Here is a 27,617-nt window from a genome sequence, read left to right on the forward strand (position 1 = left end):
CTCCTTTGCATGCCACAATGCTGCAAAACCCTGTTGCTCACCTATTTATGCAGGTCAGGTGTGTGGCAGAACAGAAACCCCTAAAACATGCAGGGCAGTCGTACCTGAGGACTGAAACTCTGACTAATACATAATGCTACATAAAGAAGTAAAGGAAAAAGAATTAAGTGCTCCCCAGTTTCACATCAGAGTTATGCAAAGTTTTCCAAACCATGAAAAATTATGAGTGTAATTTTAAAAAGGGGGAAAAAGGATAATCTTTGGACAAAATGCAGTCCTGCCGAGTCTGACCAAATGAGCTTTACGAAGTATGACGGACTTCAACTTTTTGTGAAGTTTTTCCTCCTAAAACGGTTGAATGTTTTTGTTTAGTTTTTTTTTAAAGTTAATGCTCATATGTTGCAATTCTTGGCTATGATATCTATCTAGATACTTGCTGATTTTGTTTTGAATGCAATATTTATACTGCCTAAATAAATACATTATATAGTTAATGATAGGGCTAAATGAATGTCTTTTTTTTAAAGACTAGAAGCTTGCAAAGTTCAACATTTCAGGGATGCACATTATTAAATGTCTTCCTGAAAGCAAAGAAAAAAAAAACATTACTGTCCATTAAGTCAGTTGGACCTTTTTTTATTAAGATCAAACATGAAACATGACAATTAGCAGCACTGCAGTCACAGCTGCAAGTCTCTTGGTTTGTGTACCTCTCAGTAAGTCTGACGCATCTCGCCAGCGGGACTGTGTTTTTCCTTGAAGCAGAACAGAGCCAGCTTCTTTCAGCTGAAATGGTTCTGTTAGTATAAAACAAACAACAAAACATCCCGAGATCAAACCACAGATTCCAAGATTTAGGGATTTTGATCAATTTCCTTCTTTACGGTCACTGTCATTGTGAACAATACATTTTTGTTCTTCAGTAAATTTAGTGTCCTCAGACGGGGACACAGCTTTGTAATGGTTCAGACTCGCACAGAATGAAGTTATTAAATCAGATGGTGTTTATATTCTTAATTCTGACCTGGCTATTTAATTATGTTTGTCCTAATTACAAACTCAGTGGTAACATAATGGTTTAGCATCGAGGGCATCGTTCCACCAACGGGTCAGCACGATCATACTTGCATAAATAAAAAAATCATACATTTTAATGGCGGATTCCTAGCTAGTGCTAAAAGATAGGCTTCTGAGGGCTTATTGTGGGGTTTTATAAAACCAGGGACTCATTTCATGTGATTCCTATTTTAAAAATACTGGATTATTTTTGTACCAAACATAGATTCCCCAGCTTGTTTGTACCATGGAAAACCACTTATTTGTATGTTTTGTTCACTATATGCAAATGAGAGTTGTGATATTTGGGTTTTTCTTTGCTTTATTTTTAGATTTGTTACTCTTGGTTTTTCATATGCAGCTCATTCCTTTCTGAAACATTCCTCATGATGTTGGTTCCAGACTTTAGCATTCTGTATGTTTTTTCTGTTCCCTTGTGTCTTTTGTTAATCATGTCCTAATCTCTAGTATTTAAGAGTTTCTGTGTATTCCTGGGTCAGCGTTGTGTTTATGTTTACTAGTTTCCGTGTTCCCTGATTTACTCAGTTCCCTCAGCCTCTCGGCTCCCAGCATCCCCAGGTGTCTCTTGTCTGCTCATTTACTCACTTGTCTTGGATTCCTGTAAGAAAGCTCCGCAGCATAAACACTTCTTGTTTTTCTCAGTCTCTGTACCTGTTGTTCCCACTCGCTGGATTCCTCATGGTCCCTTTGTGATTTTTGCTTTGGATGGTCCCTGGACAGCTATTTTTATTTTTCCCTTTTTAATTCACTTGCTTTCCTCCTGCATATTTTTTGCTGACCAGTTAAAAGCGATACCTTTGGACCTTGTCATGTAGTTGTCGTTGTGTTGACAATTAACAGCAAAACATGGTTTCCCTTTTTCAGATTCTTAGTGCGTCACACAATAGTTCCATCATGTCCAGTACAGTAATATATATCAATTATCTCTGCATTTAATTCCTCTCTTTTATTGTTTCATGATTAAGTGAGTTTTGAAAAACTGAAACAATGTGAAAACCTGAACCAAATTCTTAAAAACAACAACAACAAAAAAACACATTTCTTGACAAAAGTCAATTCACCACTTGTATTCTTACATTTTGTAATGACACAACCACAATCTTCAATATAATTTTGTTAGGATTGCTGTGCTCTAACCACTGCACACCTGGTACAGGTCTGTCTATTGCAGCAACTCTGAAACCAGCACTTAATGAAGTCAGTTTATTTGTCCCTGCAGCTGCCAACTTAATTAAGTCAGGTGTGCCATACATGGGCAGCCAGAGGAGCACGCAGCGCCGGACTGATGCCGTAAATGTCACAGCAGGGCGCAATTTGTTTGAAAAAAACACGAGCTCTGTGTTTAAACGAAATAGATTAGGTCAAACCTGGTGCTTTGTGCAGTGAGATACAGACTGCGTGTGTGGGAGAAAGAGAGAGAGAGGACGAAGAACGCGTGTCTGCTCTGAGCTCTTTGTTTTTTTACGGATGACAGGATGTTGCTGTCTTTACGCACAGATTCGCTTCGTCTCTGCTCGGATTCAATTTATTCCTCAAGTTACTGAGCGCTAAATGTTGGCTTCGTTGAGACGCAGCAGAATATTGTTGTTTTTCTTATTGGGACGGAACGGGACTTTCTGATTCGCCCTTTATTGTGGTTGTGTTTTATTTATTTATTTTTTCTTCTTACGGAGGAGAATATATCCTTTGAATCGGACCTGGGCGTTTCAGAAGAGAAACTTCGGAGGTGCAGGATGGACATACCTGTAATCTTTTTGCTCATCCACCTGACCCAGACTCAGACTAAAGGTACTTTAAAAGACTATATCTGCATGTCATGTTTTCGTATAACATTGTTTTTTCTTCGCTTTAATGCTGTTTTTAAAAGGCACCGCTGTAACTTCCTTTTGTATTTTTTTTACTCTGTATTTATAGCAGTTTACAAATCAAGGCAACAGTTTTATTAATAGGTAACAGTTAAGTTACACTTTTGTTGTAAATGTTTGTCTGAATTTCCAGTAAACCTGTTGTGAACTCTCCACACACTACCGTGAGTGATTTCAGTGGGACAGGAATCTAATTTCGTTAGTGCATTGTCCTGCTCCCCTGCAGAGACAGCAGGTGAGAAGGAGAAATTGGCTCTCATTGTCCAGTCCTTACAAAGAAATAAGACTAGGATGAGTTTAGCTTTGTGTGCAATAGTTGTACGCAAATGGAAGAAGAAAAAAAGAAATCCAATAATGTGAATATGTTATGGACAAATTTCTTGATTTGGTTTTGGGCCAGATCAAATGTTCAGAAACTGTTTCTGGACACACTCCCAGAGCTTGTTGTATGTAAAGTGATTTTATGTAAAACTCATGCTGTATTCATTCCCATCACCCGGGCCCATTCACATTTCCTGCAGCGTCTCTCTCTACCTGACTCATTCTCATCCTCAGGAGGAGAAGCTGTGCAGGTGTGTAAATCTGACTTATTCTTGGATTTATAAAAAAACAACAACTTTTATTTCATGTTGCATATGGGTGACCAGTTCCATTAAAAACGACACAAAATTGTGTAATATAACAAATGCACCAGCAGCACCCAGTGCTCGACACATTTTCTGTTGTGAAAATGTGGCATTATTGACCCCTGAACAACAACCTGGACTCCCTGGAAGAATGGTAGCACTAAAATTGTTGCATGTTGTCCTGTTGCACTCGCCCTTTTGTCAAGAGTGAAACGGATTGCAATGCAAAACAGTTTTCAATAGAGATCACCGCTAACTGGATGTGTTCTTTTCTATGGTCAAACAAGCATGATTTAATCACTTTAAGCAAATTACAGATCTTGCTAACATACTTTTAAGTGACTGTTCCAACTTCTGCCTAATATTAGACCAACCTGTTGCCTTCCCCTGTCTGTCCTGATTCTTTCTCAGCCTCCCTTCTGTTCTTTTTCTCCATCCTCACAATTAGTAAAATACATCAGAAAACCGCACGTAAAACATGGAATTTTGATTTGAAATATTGTTGAATAGCAGTCACCGACTGGACGTTGGATCTGATCAGACTTATCAGATACACTCAAGTTTATCACTACCAAGTTCTATAATTTCTGTTTCACTATTTAGTTAAATGTTAAATTATTACTCTCTGAATAACAAAAAAAATAAACAAGCTTCTTTTTTGTGTTATAATCTATTATGAATGCAGTACACAGTTCTAGACAACAGTGAGCTCTCATTAACTTAAAGTAAGCTGAATATTTACAAACCTCCTCTTCAACCACTTTGAGAAGTTTTTTCATCCCTACTACATTTTCATCTCTCTCCATCTTCCGCCTTTCTTTCCTGTCTCTCCATCTTTCCCTCCCTGTCATCAGATGACAACACGATTCAAATGAAAAGTTTCGCGCCCCACACTGTAGCGCCAACGTGTGAGTCAAGGAGAAAAGCCACACAGTTTGCTCGGCTCCCGCGCTCTCAACTCAAACCTGTGAAGGCGCCACTGTAGCTCAACCTTTAGTGTGTCTGCGTGTGTCTGTGTGTGTGTGCGTGTGTGTGTGTGAGCGGAGAGGAGAGGAGCCTAACCGGTGCTGTGCATCTGTTATTGATTATATCATTTACACATTCAGAGGGCTGTTAAAGTGCTGACTAGAAAGAATTGTTCCACCATCGCTTTGGCGCCCGTATGCGTAATTTGCAAGACGAGAAATTGTCCCTGTAATTATTGTGATAAACGTTAATATTGTTGTTTTGAGACCTTTTTTTTTTTTTTAAGTAATATAATAGAAGAGGCGTGATAATGCATTTTTGCTCCCTCGAAGACGAATACATTTTAATTTTGGAAGTGGAAGATAATTTAATATCAACTAAAAACAATAAATGGAATAGAAATTAAGAAAAATACACACAAGTGAAACCATAAAAGTGGATCGAGTTTCCGTAAACAAAATTTCCTTTCAAAAAACATTAATCAGAATGTAAATTAGGCTCTTTTTAACTTACCATGTAATTAATTAATTGCATATTGAAAAGCTTAAATCAAAAATTTGAAAAAGTTGATATTGCATAATACCCTCTCATCTGAAACAAATGCAAATTTGAAAAGTATGTTGTGTATTTGTATTCACCTCCATCCATCTTCTCATCAACTAACCAGCTTATTTGTACTTGCTGAAGAAAAGCAGATCCACTGCATGATGCTGAAATCACCACATTTGGGTTCTATTTTTTGACTGGTGTGGTGTTTTGTTGTCTTTTATTTATTTATTTACTTATTTTATTTTGGTTCCAATTGATCAGAACCTCTGCGTATTCTCAGCTTGGCCTGTGGGAAACTTTAAACTTTTTTCTTTTAAGTGCTTTGTAACAGTGACTTTCTATCCAATAAAACCAGATGTGTTGAGTGCACATCTAATAGTCCTCTTGTCGGCACACTCTCCAGCTTGAACCTTTGCATTTCTGCAGCTCCTCTGGTGTTACCCTGGGCTGTTTTAATGCTTTCTTTGTCCTGTCTGTCAGTGTAGGTTCAAGTTTTCATAGTTTTGTATTCTATCCATGATTATACATTCTTGGATGATGCATACCTGTGAGGTGGAACATGAGATGTTAGTAAAATTAATTGAGGTTTGGAATTGTAATATGACAAAAAGTGAAAAGGGTAAATATTCATGTATATTTTTTTCACATGGCCATTTTCAGCCCTTATTCACACTGCAGAAACAATGACCTGCATGACCCCTTTTTAATCCCTTTGTGGTGAACTTCCACATTTTTGACTCAGAAAAATATAAATTGAGTCAGAATCAAAGCAAGAAATAAATTTAGACATGATTCATGTCCAGCTCAAGCTTCAGATAAATGGAATCCTTTCCTATAAAAACCGAGAACCTGTGAGACATACTGTAGGACTCCTCACTTTTGTCCAGTTTTTTATTGTGTCTGAGAGAAGAGACAATTGGCTTACATTCACACAATTCCAGTGAAGATGACAGAGGACAGACAGAGGAGAAAGAGTCAGGAACCTGCCAGCCATAAAATTTATTGGAGAATATTTTTATGTTGTTTTTGAACTCAGTGAAAACCTTATTGTTATTGCTATTTTTTTTATTAAAGAATCTTTATTATTAAAGCATTTATTTAAAAAAATCCCAGTAATTTAATGTAGTCTTAAATTTGCATGAATACTCTTTTATTAGCCTGTGTATTGGTTTCTTTCACAATTCCACTTGATTCTCAACTCCCTTTAGTGCTCTGCCTGGAATTTCTCACATTGAGCTCGATTTCTGTGACAGAACTTCATCTTGGCCAATCAGTGAACAGAAGGAGAAATTGTGAATGACGTCGAGTTTCTGCAGTGTTTATGAATTGTAGGCTGCCTATGGTTGCAGCTTGGCAATGAGGAAGTGAACAAAGACATTCAGTCCGTGTTGGCCACACTTCCAAATGTTGAGCAACCAGAGATCTACTTGGAATTCAAGTTTGTCTTCCATTTATTTGGTTCATCAGTAAGTTACTGATATTGAACATTTTCTAATGTTTGATCTCCAGTCAAAGTTTGGCGCCAGACACACCAGACGGCAGATGCTTCATGACTTAATAATATCTATTACTGTCTAGGTGTAGGTGGAGGCTGTGCCTAGCAGTGTCAGCAATTGAAATATTTCCAATGTGCAAGTGAAACTGTTTTATTCAGAGAATAATACACAAATGAGAAACAGAGCATGACTTTCCCGATAGAGGTGGTCTGTAACTCTCAGACACAATAACATACTGTTGTCTGTCAGCAGCAAACAAACTGTTGACAGACCAATGCCACACTCCACAGCTTTGGAAAGGAAAGGAGAGTAACGGCAGAGACGATGTAAACACAATGGCGGCAAAAACAGCTAATTGTTTTCAGTTTTTTCTTAGCAGCTTAAATGAGCTTAACATTACCTTAAAATAATTGTGTTTCTCATCAAACCCAAAAGGGGCAAGTTTACAAATCATTTAAGCTTAATGAGGAAGTGTTTATGTAATTTTGTTTTCAATTCATGCTGATCTGCTCAGCTTCATTTAACTTGTCTGCTTATTTCCTGCTGCTCTTCTATGACAGTTTCAGTGCTCCTGCAGTTTCAATGTTGCTCTATGCATCACCTGTCTTCACAAATATGAAAAGCACAAGTCAGAGACAAACTCTTTGTTTCACTTTATGTAGAATATTTAAATAAGTAGATCTCAACTGTCTCTATCTACATCTTTCTTTGCTGTGGATGCCCTGGAAATTTCTCCACTATAAGGACCATAAGATTGTTGTCTATCTGGCACCTGACAAGTCTGAAGTGATTAGTCTAAAGTTTTGCCTGAGGCAGGAGCAGATCTACAAAGGAATATGTTCTTCATGTGTAAACGTCTGCTTGGACACCAAAAAAGATGACTTCCTATAAATGTTATTTATAATTTTTAAATTGCATTCTGTTTTCTGTCTGTTTTCACGTGTTCTGTTTTAATTCTCTACTGTTATTGTTTTTTTCCCCACACATCCCAAAACATTCCATCATCATTCCTGTTTTATCCCAGTGTTCTCCGACTCTGTACTAGTTTACGTGTGGGCTACCAACATCCCAGTCAAAATTTATAAGGTTGGGCAGAGAAGGACTGAGCGATTTCATTGGATTCGTCCAATCTCCTTCATGAAAATCAACCAATAGGTCAAATTGGTCAATAAAAATGATTTATAATAAACTTTTTTCATTAAATTATATTATGACAGCCTTTGGCCGGACTATAAATGTGCATCGACCCACCAAGCAATGCTGGGTACACCAGAAGGTCGGTCCATCTCTGTATTCAACAAACTGCACCAAGCAGATTGCAAGATGCATTGAGAAGCTATGAGTTTTAAGAGTGCCTCTTTGTTGTGACAGTCAAACACATTTTCTGCACTCTTCATTTCTAGTTTTTTTTATCAGATTTTGAGAGGAGACTGTATTACAGCCTAAAAGACACATAACCTATTAAATCCACTAAGGCAGAGTGATTTTAATCAGACAAAATTAATTAGCGGGCACCTTATCACACAGAACGTTACATAAATATATCATTTATTGTATCTTTTTGCTCTGAAGAAATTTGGGAGGCGATCTTTCATCTTCAAATATTTCTACAGTGTCATTAACTTAAATGCAAAAAGATTAAAGTAAAAATTTAAATGATGACAGATGGTCACTGATAAGATTAAAAGAGAGGAGGAACAAGAGCAGACATGTAGCTTCTCAGGAACTTTGTCTGAGATGCGTCATCACATCATCATCTGCTTTGGCTGGTCAAGAACAGCTTTCTGAACTGTCACAAAAATGTGTGGCAAAATCTTTACTTGGAAGATATGGGGAATAATCAATCCAGAGACATTTTTACCCTCGGTGCTACTGAATACAATTTGGCGAGAGAAGTTATAAAGTTTTATAAACCCCCTATTATAACTGTTATGCTTTTTAGGGATTAAATTAAATCAGCATGATTGGTTTCAGATTAAATAACAACTTTTACAAGAAGATGACAAACTTTCCTTTAATTCAGTGCTCATTGTTTTTAGAAACTGAAGGAAAAAAAACAGTTTGGCAGCTTATTGACAAAAAGAAAGACCTAAAAAAATAAAAAAGAAGAATAGTCTTGTAAAATTCTGTTATGAAAATTCTGGTTAAATACAACAAGAGAGAGCACTGAAAAATTGCTTAGAAACAGCTACTTTATTTCTTTCACACTAAAAAACACAGCTGAGCGCACATTATGAAGGACCACTGTGGAGAGCCTTGAGAGCAACAGGTGGCTCCAGAACGTTGCAAAGTGACTTTATTTTTTTTGCCACAGCCAGGCCAGCTCAGTGCCATGTCACTGCAAAACGCCCAGCAAAGACTCCCCCTTTTTTGTACTCTGAACTTCTGCAGAGGATCGCAGTGCAAAGGAATATTTTATATGCACAAATCCTGATTCTTGTCTCAACATCACTTTATACAAGTCTTTTTAACCCTAGCCCATTATCTGAAGGCTTTTTGAAACGGCATGTTTTGTTTGTGAATGCCTCACAATCTGATCTCCAATGCAGCGTTGCAAACCATTGTTGGCAGGATTTATTTACACCTACTGGAAATATTTGAAGAATAAATAACATTTAATTGTTGAGTAAGTGACTGTTTATGAATTTACTAGGAAATTGCTGATTTATGCATTAAATGAATTAACTGGAGTGTCTACCATTGTGGACAGCTTTTCAGAAGTTGTCAATTTGTCAATGTGTGAGTCCACTTTACCGGACTTTAAATATGTCATTCCATAAATTGCCAGATTTTGACTGTGCAATGCAAGTGAAAAATAAAAATCCACTTGACTGGCAGTCAGCCAGAAATGCAAAGGCCTTGTGAATATTTTCTGAGTGCTTTCACTGCAGGGGTTTTGAACTCCCGTCTTTGAGAAGTGGCGTCCTGCAAGTTTATATTTCAGTTAGATGACTGACAACATGCAGTGAGGATCTACAGACTCTAGATGATGGCTTAATACTTTCATGCAGGTGAGATGAAGCAAAAACAAATTATCAGTCCACTAAATTGGACATCATTGCTGGATATTTATTTTTGAAAATGTTTATAATTACTGTGATTTCATTCTGAATTGTTCTCATGTTTGAGTGGCATTAGCTTAAAATAATTTCACTATTTTTAAATGTATGTTGAATTACTTTATGGTGGAAATATATAGGAAAGGCAACGGAGCTAACATGATTACAATTGGCAGTGCCTATGAATTTCACTTTAATAGTCACAGGTATATAAAGCGCTTAGAATTGCAAATTATTCCCACAAACAGTTGTGGAAAAAATGGGTCACTCTGAGGATCGCTTTGCAATTTCATAGCGTTCACTAAGTCCAAAAGGGGAATTTCCATACAACTAGCATAATAATATTAATAATTCATTTTATTTTTCAGTGCCTTTCAAAACACCCAATGAAACGTTAAAACACTGAAACATTAAACAACATTAAGAAAACATTAAACAATAAAAAATGGCTATACAATCACAAAGCCACGAAAAAGCTAAAAAAATCATAGTGAGGAGGTTAACTTGAGCAGATGAATTTTGAGTTGTGCTTTGAAGGTCAGAAGTGACATCAATGTTTTTCTGAGTTTAAATATTTCTGGTGGGGCCCTTGACTTCAGTTTTAACCTACAACAGCGGTGGAGTAATATTGTTTCATTTCTTTCTATGTGAGCATTGCTAAGGTTATTGCCAACATCTGGTGGTACATTTAGAGTGACATATGGACAAGGTATAGAAGATAATTACAGAAATGTATTAAATACCTCGAGTAAAACCCTATTTTTTCAAACATCTTTAAGATGTGTCCTGTGCAGAAAAAATAGTTATGTGCATTGCTCAGGTGTGATTTATTAACCTTTTTATAGATTTTTTTGTAACTAGTTCACTTTATTGCATAGCAAGTGGACAGGAAATAGGGATGAGAGATGAGAAGGTGACCCGGAACTGGGAATCAAGCCCAGAACAACCGCGTCAAAGACTGCTGCCTCTGCACTTGGCCTGCATGCTCTAACAACTGAACCACCCATGGCATGGTATTGCAGATGTGATGTGCAAAACCATTTTTCCTCTTAACACGGTGTGTGCAATAACATCCAAAGAGTTCAGCTTTGTCCTGACCAAACTAGTTTCTCCCAGTATTTTCCTGACTTGTTCAAGTATTCTCCAGCAAACATTTGCACATTTGATTTTCCTTCACTAGTGAAGTCCTGTGCATAGACATTAATGCATTTGAGTGCATTTCTTATTGCTTACATGTGAGAAACTTTCCCCACTATTTCCATGGCTTCCTGGAGTTCTCTGCTACTGCTCTGGGACAACTCTTAACTTTTAACAACTCTTTTGACTCTTCAGTTAGAAATCTCATGATTGGATTCTGGAATTGTTTACTTTATGGTCAAAATATATTCTTTCTGCTTCCAGAGTAAAGTCCCAACAGCACTTGCTGGACTATTCATGAAATTAGAAAGGCAGCTGTAACCATTTACATCAGTATGTGTTTGTAACACTTTGGTAATGAGAAGCATTTTAATAGGCCATCTGTTAATATTAAACCAGCTGATGTAGATTTGGACATGGCAGCAGGGATGCTTTCCCAGTGGCTGGTTTCTGGATTTTCTGTCCCTTGATGCGTTTGCTTCCTGCATGTGTGGCTTTCAGATTTTTTTCTACCTATGACTTCATTTGTGGACTAATTTGCTTAAATTTTTTTGTATGTGTGGATTACACGTTGCCATATCTGGTATGGCTTTTATGTCAATGGCCCCATTAGAAACATTTAAGCTTAGAAAAATGTTGATCTGTTCAATACTTTGCTATAATAACACTGACAAATGACTTTGGAACAAAGCAGGCAAGGAAAAAGGTAATTGGGAACAACTTCTACTCAGGGGAGGCTGAGAAGATGGTTCAACAATTTCAGTCAGACATTTGAGCAGGGACTCATCCAAAACTTGCAGGTCATGGGCCCCTATGGGGACCAGAATACCTTTGAGGCTTCAGGTAGCAGTAATTACTCATTGAGCCCCAGTTCCAATTCAACAAGATTCTACAAACCCAAAGAGAGATGGGTGAAGTAAAATAACCTATAAAAATGAAAAAAGCAGCTAATAATAACAGAAGATCGTTATGTACACAACTAAAACATCCCTCCACATTTCTTCTAGCTGCTGCAGCCTGAATGCTGAATGTTGAGTTTGGACAGGAATCCTTTGTAAGAAAGTGCTTGGATGAGTTTACTTGGACTGGTCAGATATCTAAATATTTTCTTGACACTTTAATCGGAAGCTGTGATCTTGCCTGGTTTTGAATTGAAGGTCTGACATCTAGCCCCATTTAGGTCTAGGAAAGTTTTATTATTTTATATTGGCAGAGTTACTAGAACTCCTGTTGGCAAATTATTGGACTTTATTTCAACCCGCAATGTGTCATTTCACACAAAAACACTGTTTTACGGTAGAACAGGGGTGGAAAACCTTTACTATCCAAAGAGACATTTTTGGTAAATAATCTATTTAGCTTCTGTAAACCCAAATTCATGCTGGATTTGTACGTTAATGTTGAGTCGTTGTAGGACGCTGGATTCAGGTCCAATGTAGGTCAACAATTCACACCGATCTACAGAAATCCCGTGTTTGTGTCTGTTTGTGTCCAGACACAAAACATGTGGGGGAATAGTAACAGCTCACTGTGACTGTATGGCTGGGTAGGTTATATTTAATTTATTTAGCTTTTTTATTTATTTTTTAGCATGAACGTCCCACTGAATAAACATTATATTTGTTTTAATATTTTTATAATATATTTTAGCAGAGCTTAACATTGAGCTCTGCTAACAACATTAGCACTCTGGGGACAACCAAAGTTAGGGCATAAAAATAATAAATCTTACCTTACATATGAATGCTTGGCTTTCTTAGTAACTGCCCATTATCTGAAAATACAATTTAAATGATGTGATCGTTACCTGTTAGAAAGTGGTGCTGCAAACTCTGGCGTTGTTCGTTTTCGCACCTCCTGTTTTTAGCTGTAGATTGTTGATACGCTTTTCTCCTTTTTTTTCAGTAATTAAAAAAAAAATAACTCCTGTGACCAACTACCTTCGAAGCACGAAAATAACGTTTATCTTTCTCTCTATTAGAACGGTTGGTACAACCGTACAGGACACAAACTTTAGGCACATTGATGCTGGATCAACAGAAATAAATGGGCTGAATTTACGTCTGGCCCTCCATGTGCATTGGGTGACATCGGTGCTGCTGTGTGTTCTGGTGCCCAACAATTGATGTGAATGATGCCCCTAAAATATTTTAAATGAAGGATTCATTCCCTCCTTCTCCACAAACAACTGTACGCAAATGATTTAAAGTGGCTACAGTTAGTTAACAGAAGTGAAACCAGACAGTTATAATTTTAGAAAATTCAATTAATTTCAAAATAATTAGCACTTTCCTAATATAACACTTTGTCTAAAAGTACCCAGTAAATGAGAAGGTGGTTCCTCATTGCTAGTGCCTTGATTTGGTAAATTAATACCCTTCTAATTTGTTTACAACCTGGTTTACCCACCAGAAATGCAGGATTGGGTAATAATGTTGCAGAAATCTGGATTGCTTCCTGGAAAAGTTTCTTGTTTTGGAAATGGTGCCTTAAAATAAAATACTTACCTTTTATCTGTTTATAAACTTTAAAATTTGTTTGTTTCCATGCCTATTCTTGCTTTTTTAATTCTACCCCTCTTGTTAGTGTGATATTAAAATTAGAATAAACAATAGTTTCACCAGGGAGGCAGTAAAAGTGTATTATTGTTGTTTGTTATTAGGACTGAAAGTATATTTTTTTTATATCCCTTTCTCATAGTTTGATTTTTTACTGGCTTTATTGTATATGTTGCCAGTGTATTTCATATGCAATATAGCTCATTTAACAAGGCGCAGGTGTCACATTTTTATACAAATGGCCGTCATAAAAATAAAAATTGTTTGGAAGATTATCATTTAAAGAATCTACGCATAACTTTGATGTCTTAGATCATTATTAAGTTGTAGATTTACTTTCCGCTCAAACCTACCCATGATTTGCTGTTTTCACCAGGCTGAAAGAAAATAAAGGAAATCAAGCAGGAGGCGGCTGTTATTATAAAAGCAATTCAAAAATCCAGTGTGAATTCCTTACACCGTCCCAAGCAGCAGACCCAGACACTTTCATATCACGGTGGTTAGCAACTCAGAGAGTGAGATTTTTCCTTTGGGTGCTACTAGTGAAGGCCAGAAAGTGTAGTAATAGATGATTGATGCTCACCTACAAACTCTACCTAAATTTGGCAGGACGGCTGTTTTCTTTGTTCCATCGTCACGATGACGGAACCACTGGATTTGATTTGCTGAAAGCTAAAAGAAGCACAAAGCAGAGTTACAGACTGCCAGTTCAGATATGACAAGATGGCAGAGGCTTTATTTGTTTTTTGTTTTTTTTTTGTTTTGTTTTTGTTTTGCCACCTCTACAAGTTTGTTGTAAATATTAGGATATCTAAGAAAATCTTTCTTTTACGACTTCTTGCTTTGAACGGTAATGGAAAGTTCGGAAATTATATATTGGTAAATAAGTTAACATGTTGTTTTCATTTACACGTCAAAGGCTTGTTTTGTGTTTGAATCGTGGCTTGCTTCCTCCAAATTGGCACCAGAAATATGAGCAGAAATATATTTACTAAGTGGATGCATGCAAAGAGATACCACTGTTCACACGTTTGAGATTTTAATACCACAATTATGCTGTTTACATGAGTTGTGTATCAGGTCCCCCATTCAAATTCTCATTTATACACCTCGTGGTTTAGTTTGATAAATAATTCATCTGCACATTGCATCCATCAATACTAATTACACTCTGCGCCACATCCAAAATATTCATTAGAGTCAAATCCTTCAAACTTGGAGCTAAAATCTTATTCAGATGCTCGCATTGATTTATTACAGAGAAAGTAGTGCTCTGGAGCAATATAATCCTCTGTTCTTCGGGTTTTTGGATTGAAAACTTGAAGTCACAGCCAAAAATCTCTGCTTCAGTTTGTGTTGGATGTGTTAATTTAAATCGCGATACTTGATAGCAACAATAAAAATGTTACATTCATTTTTGTTGTGCCAAATCCAAACACGTCACTTTGCGGCATTTTTACATAAGAAAGTCCAGTTTAGATCTGGTTGTCTTAAATTTAATCCAATTGTTATGATCATAAATCATTCTCTCATTAAGCCCACTAATTAAGAATTCAATTTAATTAAAACGCAGTTAAAACGGCATGTTTAAATTGCAGTCTTTTGAAATCCCCTCTCTCCCAATATTCGTTCATCATCATAATATTGAATGTTATTTTAATAAAATAAAGCTTTATTAGCAGTGGTTAGCAGCACTGCCAAAGTGCATCGGGGGCAGTAATTATTATTATTCTTTTTTTGTGGCAAATTATCATTTTTTCCCCCCAGATGCAAATTAAATACAGGTTACCGCTGAGCAAGGAGAAAGGAGAAGGGAAAAACTACTTTGTCTTATGCAAAACAAACATGAAATGCTAACAGGGGAGCCCAGAAAAGTTCACAGATGAGTTGTCTGGGACACTTCAGCCTCATTAGGAGGAGCCAATGATGCACTAGTGTGTGCATCATTGAGCTGGAATGGACCAGTGCTCAGCTGATCATTCTGTCTTGACTCTAATTTGGACAACACAACTAAATGAAAATGCAGACACAAATGAATTTAAAAAAAGCAACTTAACTAATACAAAGAGCAAACATGTTTCATTTTGTTTGTTTAGTGTAGCAAAAAGTGTCCTCAAGCTAATGTCCCTTTATGGCCACGGCCACTGAGGGAGATCTGAAAAAATAAATAACCATAAAGGTCTGCTTCTTTAAGTGTGAGGAGGAAATACACCAAATAGGAAATGATGCAAGAATGAAGAGAAATGAAAACTTTATCGTTTTAGGCTCATTTATTTGATCCAGGAATATCCCAGGTCACCTACAGTACATATTACAGGTTGGCTGGTGAAGGTGTTTTTATACACATTTAAACCCTGAGGTCATCAGGTTGTAAAACTAGATGGCAAAAATATCATGGCTTTTCAAATAAAACCTTAATCTTTAGTGCCAACTGTGAAACGAAAGGATTACTGGGTGGTATCACAAAATATCACCCAGATTTTTAGACAGAAGAGATGAGAAGTCACCTTATACAACAAATAGAAAGTCACATTTTTGTTTTTTAAATAAGCTTCAGTCAGATTGTTTAGTGTTTGATCTACAGAAACATGTAACCAACCTAAAAAGTTGGTTCCTGGTACATCTGCCAATTTATATCACACTCAAGTAACTATCACTATCACTAGATACCTTCAGTGGTTATATCTCAAACAACTTAAAATAAATTTGAGTTCACATAATAGCTCCACTGCCTCCTGGAAATTGGACTCTTTAAGAACTGCCTACCCTTTCTGACACTCCTCTTTCAGCAAATCATTACAACAATCAAATTTATTTGGATAGAACATTTCAGCAACAAGGGAGAAAAAAGTGCTTTACATCATGAAAACATAATACTGCTTCTCCATGCAGTACAAATGCATGGAGGAGCATTACTGATTTTAGTGTGGCATGTATCACAAAATATCAGTTTTTTAGGTCAAAGGCATTCATTGATGCCATTTACAATCGTTCTTGGGAGCTGTTGTGACTCGCTCCCAAGAAACCAGTCACACATTTACACGACACCGGTGACTGGAGTCTCTCACACTGGCTCTTTTTGAAACCAAGTCTCAGAGTGAAACTTTTCTGTAACATCCTAGTGTTTGTTTGAAATACCTGCACAGACTGCACAGTTGCAGGGTTTATTCTGCGCCTATGAGGGCGGAAGACGTCAAAAACAATGACGGACGGCGTTGTGACTCGTTGCTCTACTTAACCCGTTTAGTTTAACGCAATCCCTGATGAGGAATAAATGTCACATGAAACAGTTTACTGTTTACAGTAAGGTGGAAGCGAAGGCCTGGCATGACAACTACAGCTGACTGAAGGTGTCTTGGCGGTGCCGTCTAGATGTGGACATTTTCCCCAATTAACATCCAAAAATACCAGCAGTTTCCAGACAGTGTTCTCTTTTAAAGGCAGCCTTTAGGCATCCCACATGTTTGCCACGGGAGACTCATTCTCAAACATGCAAGAATGAGTCGAAACAGTTTGGTTTTGTTCTTGGTGAGGGAATCGCATAACATGATGTAAAACTTCAGAATATTGATTTTGCATAATACCACCCCTTTATTTTTACACATACACTTTTCTGTCAAAAGTTGTTGTCCGGCTTCATGTATGACTTTGTACGACAACCCATTCCAACTACGTAGAATAACAACAACTTAACACAATTTTTGAAGGCTTTACTCAAAGTTTGTATTCATGGGACTCATGGACCACATTTCCATGAGTGACTTCTTGCCTGACTCATAGTCTCTGCTCCATTTTAAGGGTAAATGGGTTGATGTCATGACTCTGTTGACTATTTAAGATCTTACTCATCATACTTGCTTATCCATGTCACTACTATTACTTTGTGTATTGGTGCACGCTTGTATTAGAACTGTGTTCCAAATCCCACAGCTATTGACTATTCTTGAGTTCACCTGAAGGCCAAGATAATGTGCTGATTTTTATCTGTTGATTTTGCAGAAAGGTGGGGACCTCTGCAGACCATGACAGTCATATTCTGCTCTGTGATTTTTACTTGGCTCAGCACTCAATCAATTCCACTTTCTCCTAGCTATGCACAGTGAAATATCTTGTAGCAGGACGTTTTACAGCGGAACTTTTTGCACAGGTGATTTACCATTACGGTACAATGGAATTCGCTGAACTCCTGAGAGTTATCTATTCTTGTCTTGCATGCCTTAGTGCTAGATTATTTAACTCTCTCCATGGAAGCGATTGGAAAACCTGAAAATAATGTTATGGTTGAGCAAATACTTAAAAAAGGGAGACAAAATTAGCTAGCAAAATGCAGATGTCGCACAAGATGAGGATTATATACTGCAGCTAATTGCTACCACATTAGATTTTCGCAGCGCAGAAGAAAATCAATAATACATAATTAAAGCAAATCTTAAAATTTCAAAATAGGATGATTACCAATGAAAAACAAAATACAGCCTTTGAGAGAGCTTGGGGTGCAGTTTTAAGCACAAAGCTATTTATTTCACATATTGATGACAAATTTAAGAGCTCACGTTCATTAAAATCTATCATTTGCAGGTGTTGAAAATATTTGTGCTCTCAGTGAGAATCCGCAACAACTTGTGGAGTTGATTTAGTCGAAAGAGTTAAGTTGCTCTTTGACAAATTTTCCTGTTTTTATGTCTTGCAGCTCTGGTGGCAAGCACTTCGGAGAAAGAGGCGAGATGCCCCCTTGGCCAGTTTCCATGTGGCAACATGAGTCAATGTCTCCCTCAAGCTTTGCAGTGTAACGGACACAAAGACTGTCCCAATGGAGCGGATGAATGGCGCTGTGGTAAGTACGATGCTCAGCTACATGGAGGGAGGGGTAGAGGTAGCCGATGCTAAAAAACTAATTAGGAATCTTCTGCAGCTCTGATTCACATTTCCGTGACATTGCTCACTGCCTGACCAGAACCACTGATTCTTAAAAGGTTGTAGCTAGTGTGATCATTTCTTTCAGTGGGCACATCTGATTTCCTTGGCTTCTGGAGCCCAGGTGCCCTCTGCATATGTATGAACTTAATGAATTTATCACTTCCTGAGCGGCCGCTGGCAGGGGGTGTTAACGTAGCAGCAGCCTGCAAAATGTGATTGATTGGTAGATCTGTCCCCATTGGATGGCATAAGTCTTTATAAATACAGGCCTGGGTAAAACCCTGCCTAATAATGAATATATTCATTTATTATGAATATTTAATAACACTGTATTAAAAATAAAACTTGACTCAGGAGACTATTTTAATGTAATATAGTCTACCTGTGATAGGTTGTATTAATGCAGATTTCTCTCTCTAGCACCTGCAGCTTCTTCCTTTCTGTGTCAAAATTGAAGAAAAGACTCAGTGTCTCAGTTTTTGCATATCTGTCTCTAGGGTTAAAAATAAAGTGTTTTTTAAACAAAAAACATTAAAAAATAAGGCTGGTTGCTGGGTTACTTTGGTGCCAAGGCTAGAGGAAACCACATATAGAATATCTGCAACATAATATTTTCAGACGTAATACTTTTTCTTAATTTCTTTGATACTGGTTGTAAAGCTGGGCGGCACGGTGGAGCAGCTGCTAGCAGTGTTTCCTTACAGCAAGTTTGTCAGGATATGAATTCCAGTCGGTGGGGGAGGGCCAGCTAAATAAAGTTTGCATGCTCTCCCAGTGAGTGTGTGGGTTTTCTCTTGGTACTCTAGTTTGCTCCCACTGTTTAAAAAGAAAAAAAAGAAAGAAAGAAAAATAATATAGATTTATATCTGCATGTCCTGCAAATTGTTTTCCCAATGAAAGCTGATATCTTGCTCAGTTTCTTCTCACTGCTTTGTCTCTGGAAGACTTTCTCCTTTAAAGATTTGCTCGCAAATCTTTAAAAATTGAACAGTCAAAATGACTTCAGAGTGGTTTTTATTTTGTACACCATTGCGCTATTTTTAAGGGTGGAAAAAAACAGGCAAGGCATAATGATGAACATGTTTTGCTCGTTTGCACGTTGGAAAATTATTCAAACTTACAAAGACACCTTCCACAATGTGGATTCACAATGGTAAGGCCAAAACTAAAATGTTGTAGAGATACTCCACACACACTTTCTGCTTCCACAAGATTTAAAAAGGTAGTGTAATGTTTTTTCCAGACAGTGTGATTTTATAGCACAATCAAATGACTGTTACCTTTAGTTGTTATAAAAAGGCTGTATATAAAACATGACTGACAAGAAATTTGACTTTGCAATTTAGCGCCTTGAAATTGGGACTCTGTCTTTTTAAGAAGCTGCTGTTTCTGACGCTCCGCCTTCAGCGTGTCATCGCAACATTCCTCTATTAACTCTGTAGTAACATTTTACCAGCGTTTCACTGAGAACTAGCTTGTATAACGAGCTCACCACATGTGAAGTTCCACCAGGTGTTTGCTAATTGCTGCTGCCGATAGTCTAAAGGAGCGGTGTGCGGGAGTCCCAAGGGACGGGTGCTCTGGGAGCTGCAGTTTCGGCTTGGAAACTGCAGCTACGGGTTGGAGCTTTGTGGAAAAGGCAGCTCCTGGTGTGACCTAGCGTTTCTGCAAGCAGTCGTTGGGCTTTCTACGTAATACTGCCTCTTTAAGGAGAGAAGCAGGCAGGCGCTGCTCATTAAAGATCATCATAAACTGATTACCCTCAATGTGACCGGCTCGGTAAAGACGAGACAATTTCAGCAGTGGCCCAGTTAAACTCTGGAGTCTAGACCTAAATCTGAAATGCCGTAGACTCGTAGAGAGACTTCAGTAGAGCTGTGGAAATGTCAATGAACTGAGCAGTGATCTGAATTGACTCCACAAGCCTGATTTAGTGAGCCAGAAAATGCTACTGAGAGTTATTGTTGTGGAAGGTGGATTTATGATGATCTATAAGTGTTGGGTCATATGCTGTGCTCAGTTTATTCATATACTGAGTTCATATTTGAGCAATGAATAGTAGTGTGGTATCTGTTGTGTGTTTTTGTACATTTAGGGTTAGATTTAGATAGAATTTTAATTGTTTTAAAATGTCCTTATTCTGAATTAGATTTTGCTCTTTAGCTTTTAAGGTGTAAGCTTCCCTTCATGAACTAACAGAATTATAATTAGACTTTTCTTGTTCATAAGGCTGCAGCCAGTGAGTGCATATATTTAAATGGGCCAAAATTAAATATGTAACATTTTCATTTTGACTGCACAATGCTACTTGTTAGATTTCTCAACTTGCAGAGGTCAATTGACCTCAATCATTCAGCCTGTCCTTGCATCACCAGCTTCCATCCTCCAGCTTTTTAACTGCATATAGTCGACGAGTTTCAGTATATGAATGAATGTAAAATTGAGCAATGACCTGTTGAGACTACTCCCAATTTAACCTTGTGCCCAGAAGGAAATTGTCCACCTGCTTTACTACTATATGCTGCCAAGCTTTCATCAATGACAGGCAGCTGCCATCTAGGTGCTCTGTAGGAGAAATGACCACAACCTAAACTCAATCAAATCTAATTTTGTATTATTTACATAGTGTATACTTCATTAATTGCTAGTATAGCAATGTTACTGCTAGAATTATAGCTGGACTTAGAAACATTTCAAGGAGACTGAAGGCCTTCTAAACTAAATCCAGCAATGTTGTAGTTTCAGGTGCTACAATCCCTCCTGACTTCTGTCCTGGAACAACGCCAGGTTCTGGCTGCAATAGGTACAGCTACATAGTTCCAAGTTATGGACTTTATTTAGTTTTCTATAAGGAAAAACACTTTTGCCTTTGGTTATCAGGCTCAACACGAGGTTTGATCAGGTCCCAACTTGCTTCTTCCTATAGAAGAAGAAAATCAGTTACTAATTCATAAAATATGGTAATTATTTGGTATGCCAGGAAACATGGTAAACAGAACACATACAAATAATCCGTAAAACTGTATTTTCATTGAATATAGTTTATTTTGACAGTGAAGGAGAATGTCATTTTATTTTCAAAAACTTTCTCAAAGGTCTAGTCCCAAGCCGCTAAAATACATTTTTAACCACCTTTCAACTATTAATGGTGGATATTCTCCAGACGGTGGGTATTTTAGATATAGTGGACTTGACAAAGTGTCCCTTCAATGAGAAGCTGTTCTGCAAATAGCTGTAGCTCCTCTGGCTGACAAATGCCAGGCACATTGGTATGGTTTCTGCTAGAAGGCCCTGTTTCATAACAGCCTTGGGAACAGTCTACCAATAAATCTGTCAAAGCATGGGCCACAAAGTCAAGTTCATTTACAGCCCCATTTATGATATTTACTCTCATAACATTATGCCATTAGTGTTCTTTGAGCAGCGGGTCCATAAACATAGGAAAAATCTGAGTTTGAGGTGTCAAACCCAGCCAAACTGGCCCCCTCCAGTTACGGATTAAAAGTTTGCACTTCGGAAAGTTACTAAGCCGTCACTGACAACATCAAAGCAACATGGTCTGTTAGTGCTGGATCTGGCATGCTGTTATTTATAAAGCATGCCACCAGAGTCATTTGGGCCAGAGTATTTTAATGTCAGCAATTACGGCCATTGTTTCACTCTGCAGATCCATTTATATCGTAACAGCTCACGGCTCATGCCGTGTTAAATTGATCAACTCTGTAAAGATAAAAGTCGCATGATTTTGCTCAAATTTGCTGTCATTTATACTCTTTGATCTGTTCAAATCTGGTTTCATCAAATAAAGTGAGACTCAAGATTATTTAATTTGGCTATAGATTGAGTATTATGAAATATAATGAAATTGTAATTGGAGAACAGTACGTTCGAGTGTAACTCCTGATTTAAAAAAACCTTTGAGTTTTTATCTTTGAAAGGGGGAGGAAAAACATTCACTTTGTGTACTTATGGCTAACTAAGTAACTGAGTTAGAGAAGAGGCGGTTGGTCATTAGGACAGAAGCACAAGTAGTCAAGATTTAAAAAAGATTAAAAAAGAAATCACAGCCTGTTCCAAAAACAAACTGTCCTTGCTCATGGCTAGACACAGAAATGTTAATCTTTGACATTATCCTCAAGCCTCAATTCTTTTATCTATTACACAATGAGTCCACAGTGTCGGCTTTAGTATTTATATTTTCAACAAGGATTTATCGGGATCACATAACTCAATGGACATCATTGTAAACCTGTCAGAGGAGCATTTTAAAGGACAAATATGATATTTAAAGAGGTTATGTTTCTTTTTTTGTTTCTAAGCTATTAATTAAAAAAATTGCAACAGTGACACCAAACAAATTTACATTTGACAAAACAATTTACACTCAATCAGCAGGCAAGCCTTTTTTTGCTGCTTGTAGATCTGTAGTGATATTTATATAATTTATATATGCTGAATATGTTGACCAGCCTTTGGAGTCAGACCTCACTGTCATTATCTTAATCTTTAGCTTCAAAAGATTCAAACTGAGACTCTGACTGGTTCACTCTGAAACAAACAAAATTAGACAGCATGGAAACCTCCTAAACGGTAACAAACAAATCCAAAATTAAGGTCTGTGAGACTCCGTTTCACCCTGGTTATGTAAAAACAATATTAACAGCAGGTTTTGACAGACTGAATTAAGCGAAGGAGTTCATGAATACAGGAAAGTGTTGTGACTTGAACAAGAGCTAAGTCAGTCTAATGAATCACAGTTGTGAATTGTTAGAAGACTGGGGCAACTAGCAGAGCCCAATCCATAAATTACAACAAAGAAAGCACAAAAAACCTGATAAACCAATAACTGAGCAAAATAAACATTGTCAACAAACAGGCAAGGCAAAAATGGACAGCTACCCTGAATGTCAAAATCATAAAAATCTTCAAACCATAATAGTAACATCCAGCCAAGGTACAGTTCTGGTTGTCACATAAAAGAAAGTCCAGAGGCTGTCTGGAAAAAAGGATAAAAAAAAGAAATAGTCAATGAAGATGACCTGGGGATGTTAAGAAGAGTACAAAAACCATGTATCCACATGGACAGTTTCACTTGTCTGTTTTTGGATGTCTCCGCCATGCTTATTTCTCTTGTAACTGGCTCTGTTTAATGACCAGCGGTGCCCTCCTCTGGATAGCCGGCACCATACATGCACTTTAATAGTTAAGTGAATGGAACTAATTTTAATCTCATCAACAATGGATCGCAAATTAATTTATTGCTTGCATCCTTATTCACATCTCAATGGCAGTGGGAATCAGGCGGATGTGTTTCATTGTCAACCTTCTTACCCAAAGCAGGAATTTGAAGCACATTTCCTCAGTGTTCTCAGCTTTAGTAACTGAACAGCAACGTGAGGTTAAAGGTCAACTTCGACTCCTTTGGCTCAGTGTTTAATTCTGATATATGCGAGGGTCATAGATGAAAATAGGCCAGGTCATATAGCTGCATCAAGCTGCGGTAGAGGAGTAAAGTATATAAGTATACAATAATTACATAGCTAATATATCAGTGGGTAAGTCTTAGCTGATTTGGTTTAATTTAGTTATTCCAGATAATAATTTTCTAGAAAAAGAGCTAATAGTGCAGTTGAGTTGTCATAATTTTTATATTGTAAAAAAAGAAAAAAATCTACCCACCTGGTGGTAATTGTAGTTCTTTGATGTTGCAAATATTACATTGCATAAAAAAATGACAAAGAGGGACATTTTTGGAAAACTTAATTTAACAAAATTTAATCTTATAAGGAAGTTCAGTTTGTTATGATGTGTGATAATGAGGTGAGGAATAACGTCGTTGAACCCAGGCAGAGAGGTAAGTTGTAGATTTATTGTAGGTCAAAACACAGGCTCATACAGTCCGGGATCCGGCAGCACAGGTAAACGGAGTACTAAACTCACACTGATAGCTCAGAACTGAGACACAGACTGCTTACGTGAGCGGCCGCCACAGGACTTAACCAGTGCGACTGACGGCTTCTCTCAACGGACGACTGACGATTGACGTTTGACGTACGATGCTAGACGAGGACCCGACAACAGACAAAGATAACAGGTTGGCATAAATACACGGTAATCAGGGAACTAGACACAGCTGGGATCAATCAACAGGGAAGACAGGACACTGCAGGGACTCACAGGGACACAGATCTAAATAAACACAGAAAACTTCAAAAGAAATGCACAAAAAAATCCCCAGATTAGAACACAGTCTCATTGAGATAAATGGAATTAAAAAAAGTTCAGGGGGCTTGTTTAATTTAAACCAGAACAGAAAACATCTACCAGCCAGAAGGAGGAAATTATGTGTAAGGGAAAACATCAGGGCCTAAATGCTTCCAAACCAAATAGTCATGGACTTCAAAAAAGAAGTGAACAATGATTTTCAAATATTCCATCTGAGGGTGCGTTCACACTGCAGCCTGAAGTGACTCAATTCCGATTTTTTTGACGTAATGCGACCTGTATCCGACCTTTTCATGGCAGTGTGAACAGCACAGGTCGGATTCTTTTTCGAATGTGACCCATATCCGATACGTATCCGATTCAAATGTGACCTAACGTCCAGGTCGCATTCATCCGAACTGAACGTCACTGATTCTCAACAAATCTCACTATTCTCGTCCTGATATGCGCAAGTGGGAAGAAAAACAACAACCATGACGAATTATATGAGGATGAAGTTGTTAATATGCGGCTCGGGCCGGACAACAACTTCAAATATGTAAGCTAAGCTCCACCATTAGCCTCCATGTTTACTTCCACAAACACTGAGCACTTCTTCTTTTTATGGCAGTTGGCAGAACACTGAGAACGCTGACGCTATTGCGCCCTCTACTGCGCATGCGGGACACTTTCAGGTCGTTTGCCCGTTCACACTGCAGAACGCATACAGGTCGCATTTACTGGCAGTGTGAACGGCCCTGGCAAAAAAATCGGAATTGCCAAAAAATCGGAATTGGGTCACTTCAGGCTGCAGTGTGAACGCACCCTGAATCTCAATCATTTTTAAATCTGGACTTTAACACGTGAAAATCCTTTGTTCCAAATCCTTTAACAGCATCTCTGGCTGTCTGTGCAGGAACACTTTTCTCAACACTGAGTCTCTGTCCTGGGCTCAGGACTTTTACAGCTTGTGACATTTAATTTTTATCAGGATTGCCCTGGGTTTAGCCCCTTCCTCCCATCAATCCTGACCAGTTCCAGGGCCTTCTAAGGGAAAGCATACCACAAGCTTGATGCTGTGAAGAACATGTTACATCATGGGAATAGCATCTTTAATGCCTTCTGCAGTCTTACGCATATAGGAATTTGCATGTAACTCAAAAAGTTTTACTTGAATCTCATTTGACCAGCACACTTTCTTCCACATGTTTCCCTGCATGTCTTGTGGCAGACTACAGATTACTTTCATCGTTACATTGCAATATTCTGTAAAGGCCTAATGCTTTGGATCTCTGCAGCTCCTCCTGAGTTACTAGGGAAATCTTGGATGCTCCTTTGATTAATGGCCTGGTTTTGAAGTTTAGACAGGTTTCCATGTCTTGGCAGGTTTGCAGATACGCCACACTGCTTTCAACTTCAAATGATGGATTGAACAGTCCTCCGTTTGTCTATCTGTACCAGTGTAACCTCACTGGAGAATTGATGCTAACATTTATCATCGAACTGGACATATCACCCATCCATGTCAGGGCAAAAACATAGACACACAGGAGAAACAACAGTGCAAACACATGCTCATAGCTTAGCAATTAAATTAAAGCCAGTCTACCCAAGTTAGGTTGATCGAATGCCCTCCCTTCCCCAGAAATGTCCACTTTTCATGTTCTATGCAGGACATTCAGGGAGATTCATTCATTGATGGAAATGTCTGGATTTTCCCAGTGTTTCAGGGGCTTCAGTTCCTAAATTAACTTGTGCAATGCACGGAACACAGCAACCTTTATTTTATTTGTGGTTAGATGTTATCCGTTCATAGACCGAACAGGCAGTGGACTGCCAGCCCTGCAGCTGATATTTATAAAGCCCAACAACGGTGAAGCGCATGGCATGCCAAAGACCTCATAGGTCACATGGACACAAAGCTATTAAAAGGCTGTGCAAAGGGAGAGTTCATCTATTAAATTGACTGAGGAAGATGATTTTTAAAGTGTTTTTCTGAGACTGCTGCTCTTTTGTTTTTAATTGTTACATTTTGGCCAGGTTGATCTAAAACGGGAGCTACTATTGCTAATGGTTAATTTTCTAATCTACAGAAGACTAAGACGGATGCACAAATATGAAGAATCAATATTGGTATCCGATGTCAACATTTAACATTATCATATAAATTATATATATTTCCACACACTTTTAACACTGTGTAAAAGCAACTACACCACCTTCTCTATCTCAGTTAAACTTTCCATAATCCTGGGCTGCATCACTATCACCGTCACATGACCAAACAAATACCACATGGCTATTCCCCTCCTAAAACGCATACCGAAATATTAAGAACATAGAAATAAACATCTGTTGTTCATATTGACATAGTTTTACTGATTGGACATTTACATTTGATTTGTGACAAAGATTGAAAGAAATTAAGTGTAATGAGGTATTTTATTTGACTGTGTATAAATATATATATATATTTTTTTAATTTGGAAACAAAAGAAATTTCTCTGTTATGACATCAGACTGTAACCTTTAGATCAGTGTAAGCCCTGCTAACCAATAACGACATGAGTCCCAAAGCACTTTTCTTTCCGTGCAAACTAATTCCAGTGCGCCACAAACTTCTTTTTCCATTAAACTCACTTTAGTCGTCACTCTGGTCCAAATCTATCCTAACAATTCCTTGCTGCTCTGGGAAAAATATCTGAAACTTGCATTTCACTTCACAGATGGCACAATTTTCTGGTATTTGAATATGGATATTAATATCTGTCACTTTCTCTAATTTACAAACCATTTTTTATTCTTATTAACTAAATACTACTAAGATACTTAAAACAGCTTTTAAACTACAGTTACTTCATGCATTTATTGTTGGTTTTCTATTTATTAGTTTTCATCTTTTAGCTCAATAGCTAAAAGATGATTGTTTATTTCAGCAGGGGGGTGTTTCTCTTTTCATATTATCCATAACAAGATGGCACTTATACGTCTGCCTGTGGTTCCATCTAATCAGAGAGCCGTCTTGTGCTGCACTACTTCTCGTCAGGTGGCCTGTCCTTCTTTTACACTGTGTCCCACTGCCAAATAACAAGGATTTTCAACACGTGTTACGTCCACCAAGGGCACAACATATTTGAGGACACGAGACAAAAGATGAGGGTTC

General features: G+C 37.7%; 1 protein-coding gene across 1 annotated transcript in view; it reads left to right on the forward strand.

The window, feature by feature from the left end:
• Positions 1 to 2,380: 2,380 nt before the first annotated feature.
• rxfp2a (relaxin family peptide receptor 2a) overlaps positions 2,381 to 27,617 on the forward strand; it is an 89,471-nt gene continuing 64,234 nt past the window's right edge. Inside the window, exons 1-2 of the mRNA XM_007554559.2 lie at positions 2,381 to 2,865; positions 18,024 to 18,167. Of these exons, the coding sequence (XP_007554621.1) occupies positions 2,811 to 2,865; positions 18,024 to 18,167 (199 nt within the window). The 5' untranslated portion in view covers positions 2,381 to 2,810. The remainder of the gene's footprint in view (positions 2,866 to 18,023; positions 18,168 to 27,617) is intronic.

This window comes from Poecilia formosa, unplaced genomic scaffold, assembly GCF_000485575.1.
Source record: "Poecilia formosa unplaced genomic scaffold, Poecilia_formosa-5.1.2 Scaffold3, whole genome shotgun sequence".
Classification (NCBI taxonomy): Eukaryota; Metazoa; Chordata; class Actinopteri; order Cyprinodontiformes; family Poeciliidae; genus Poecilia; species Poecilia formosa.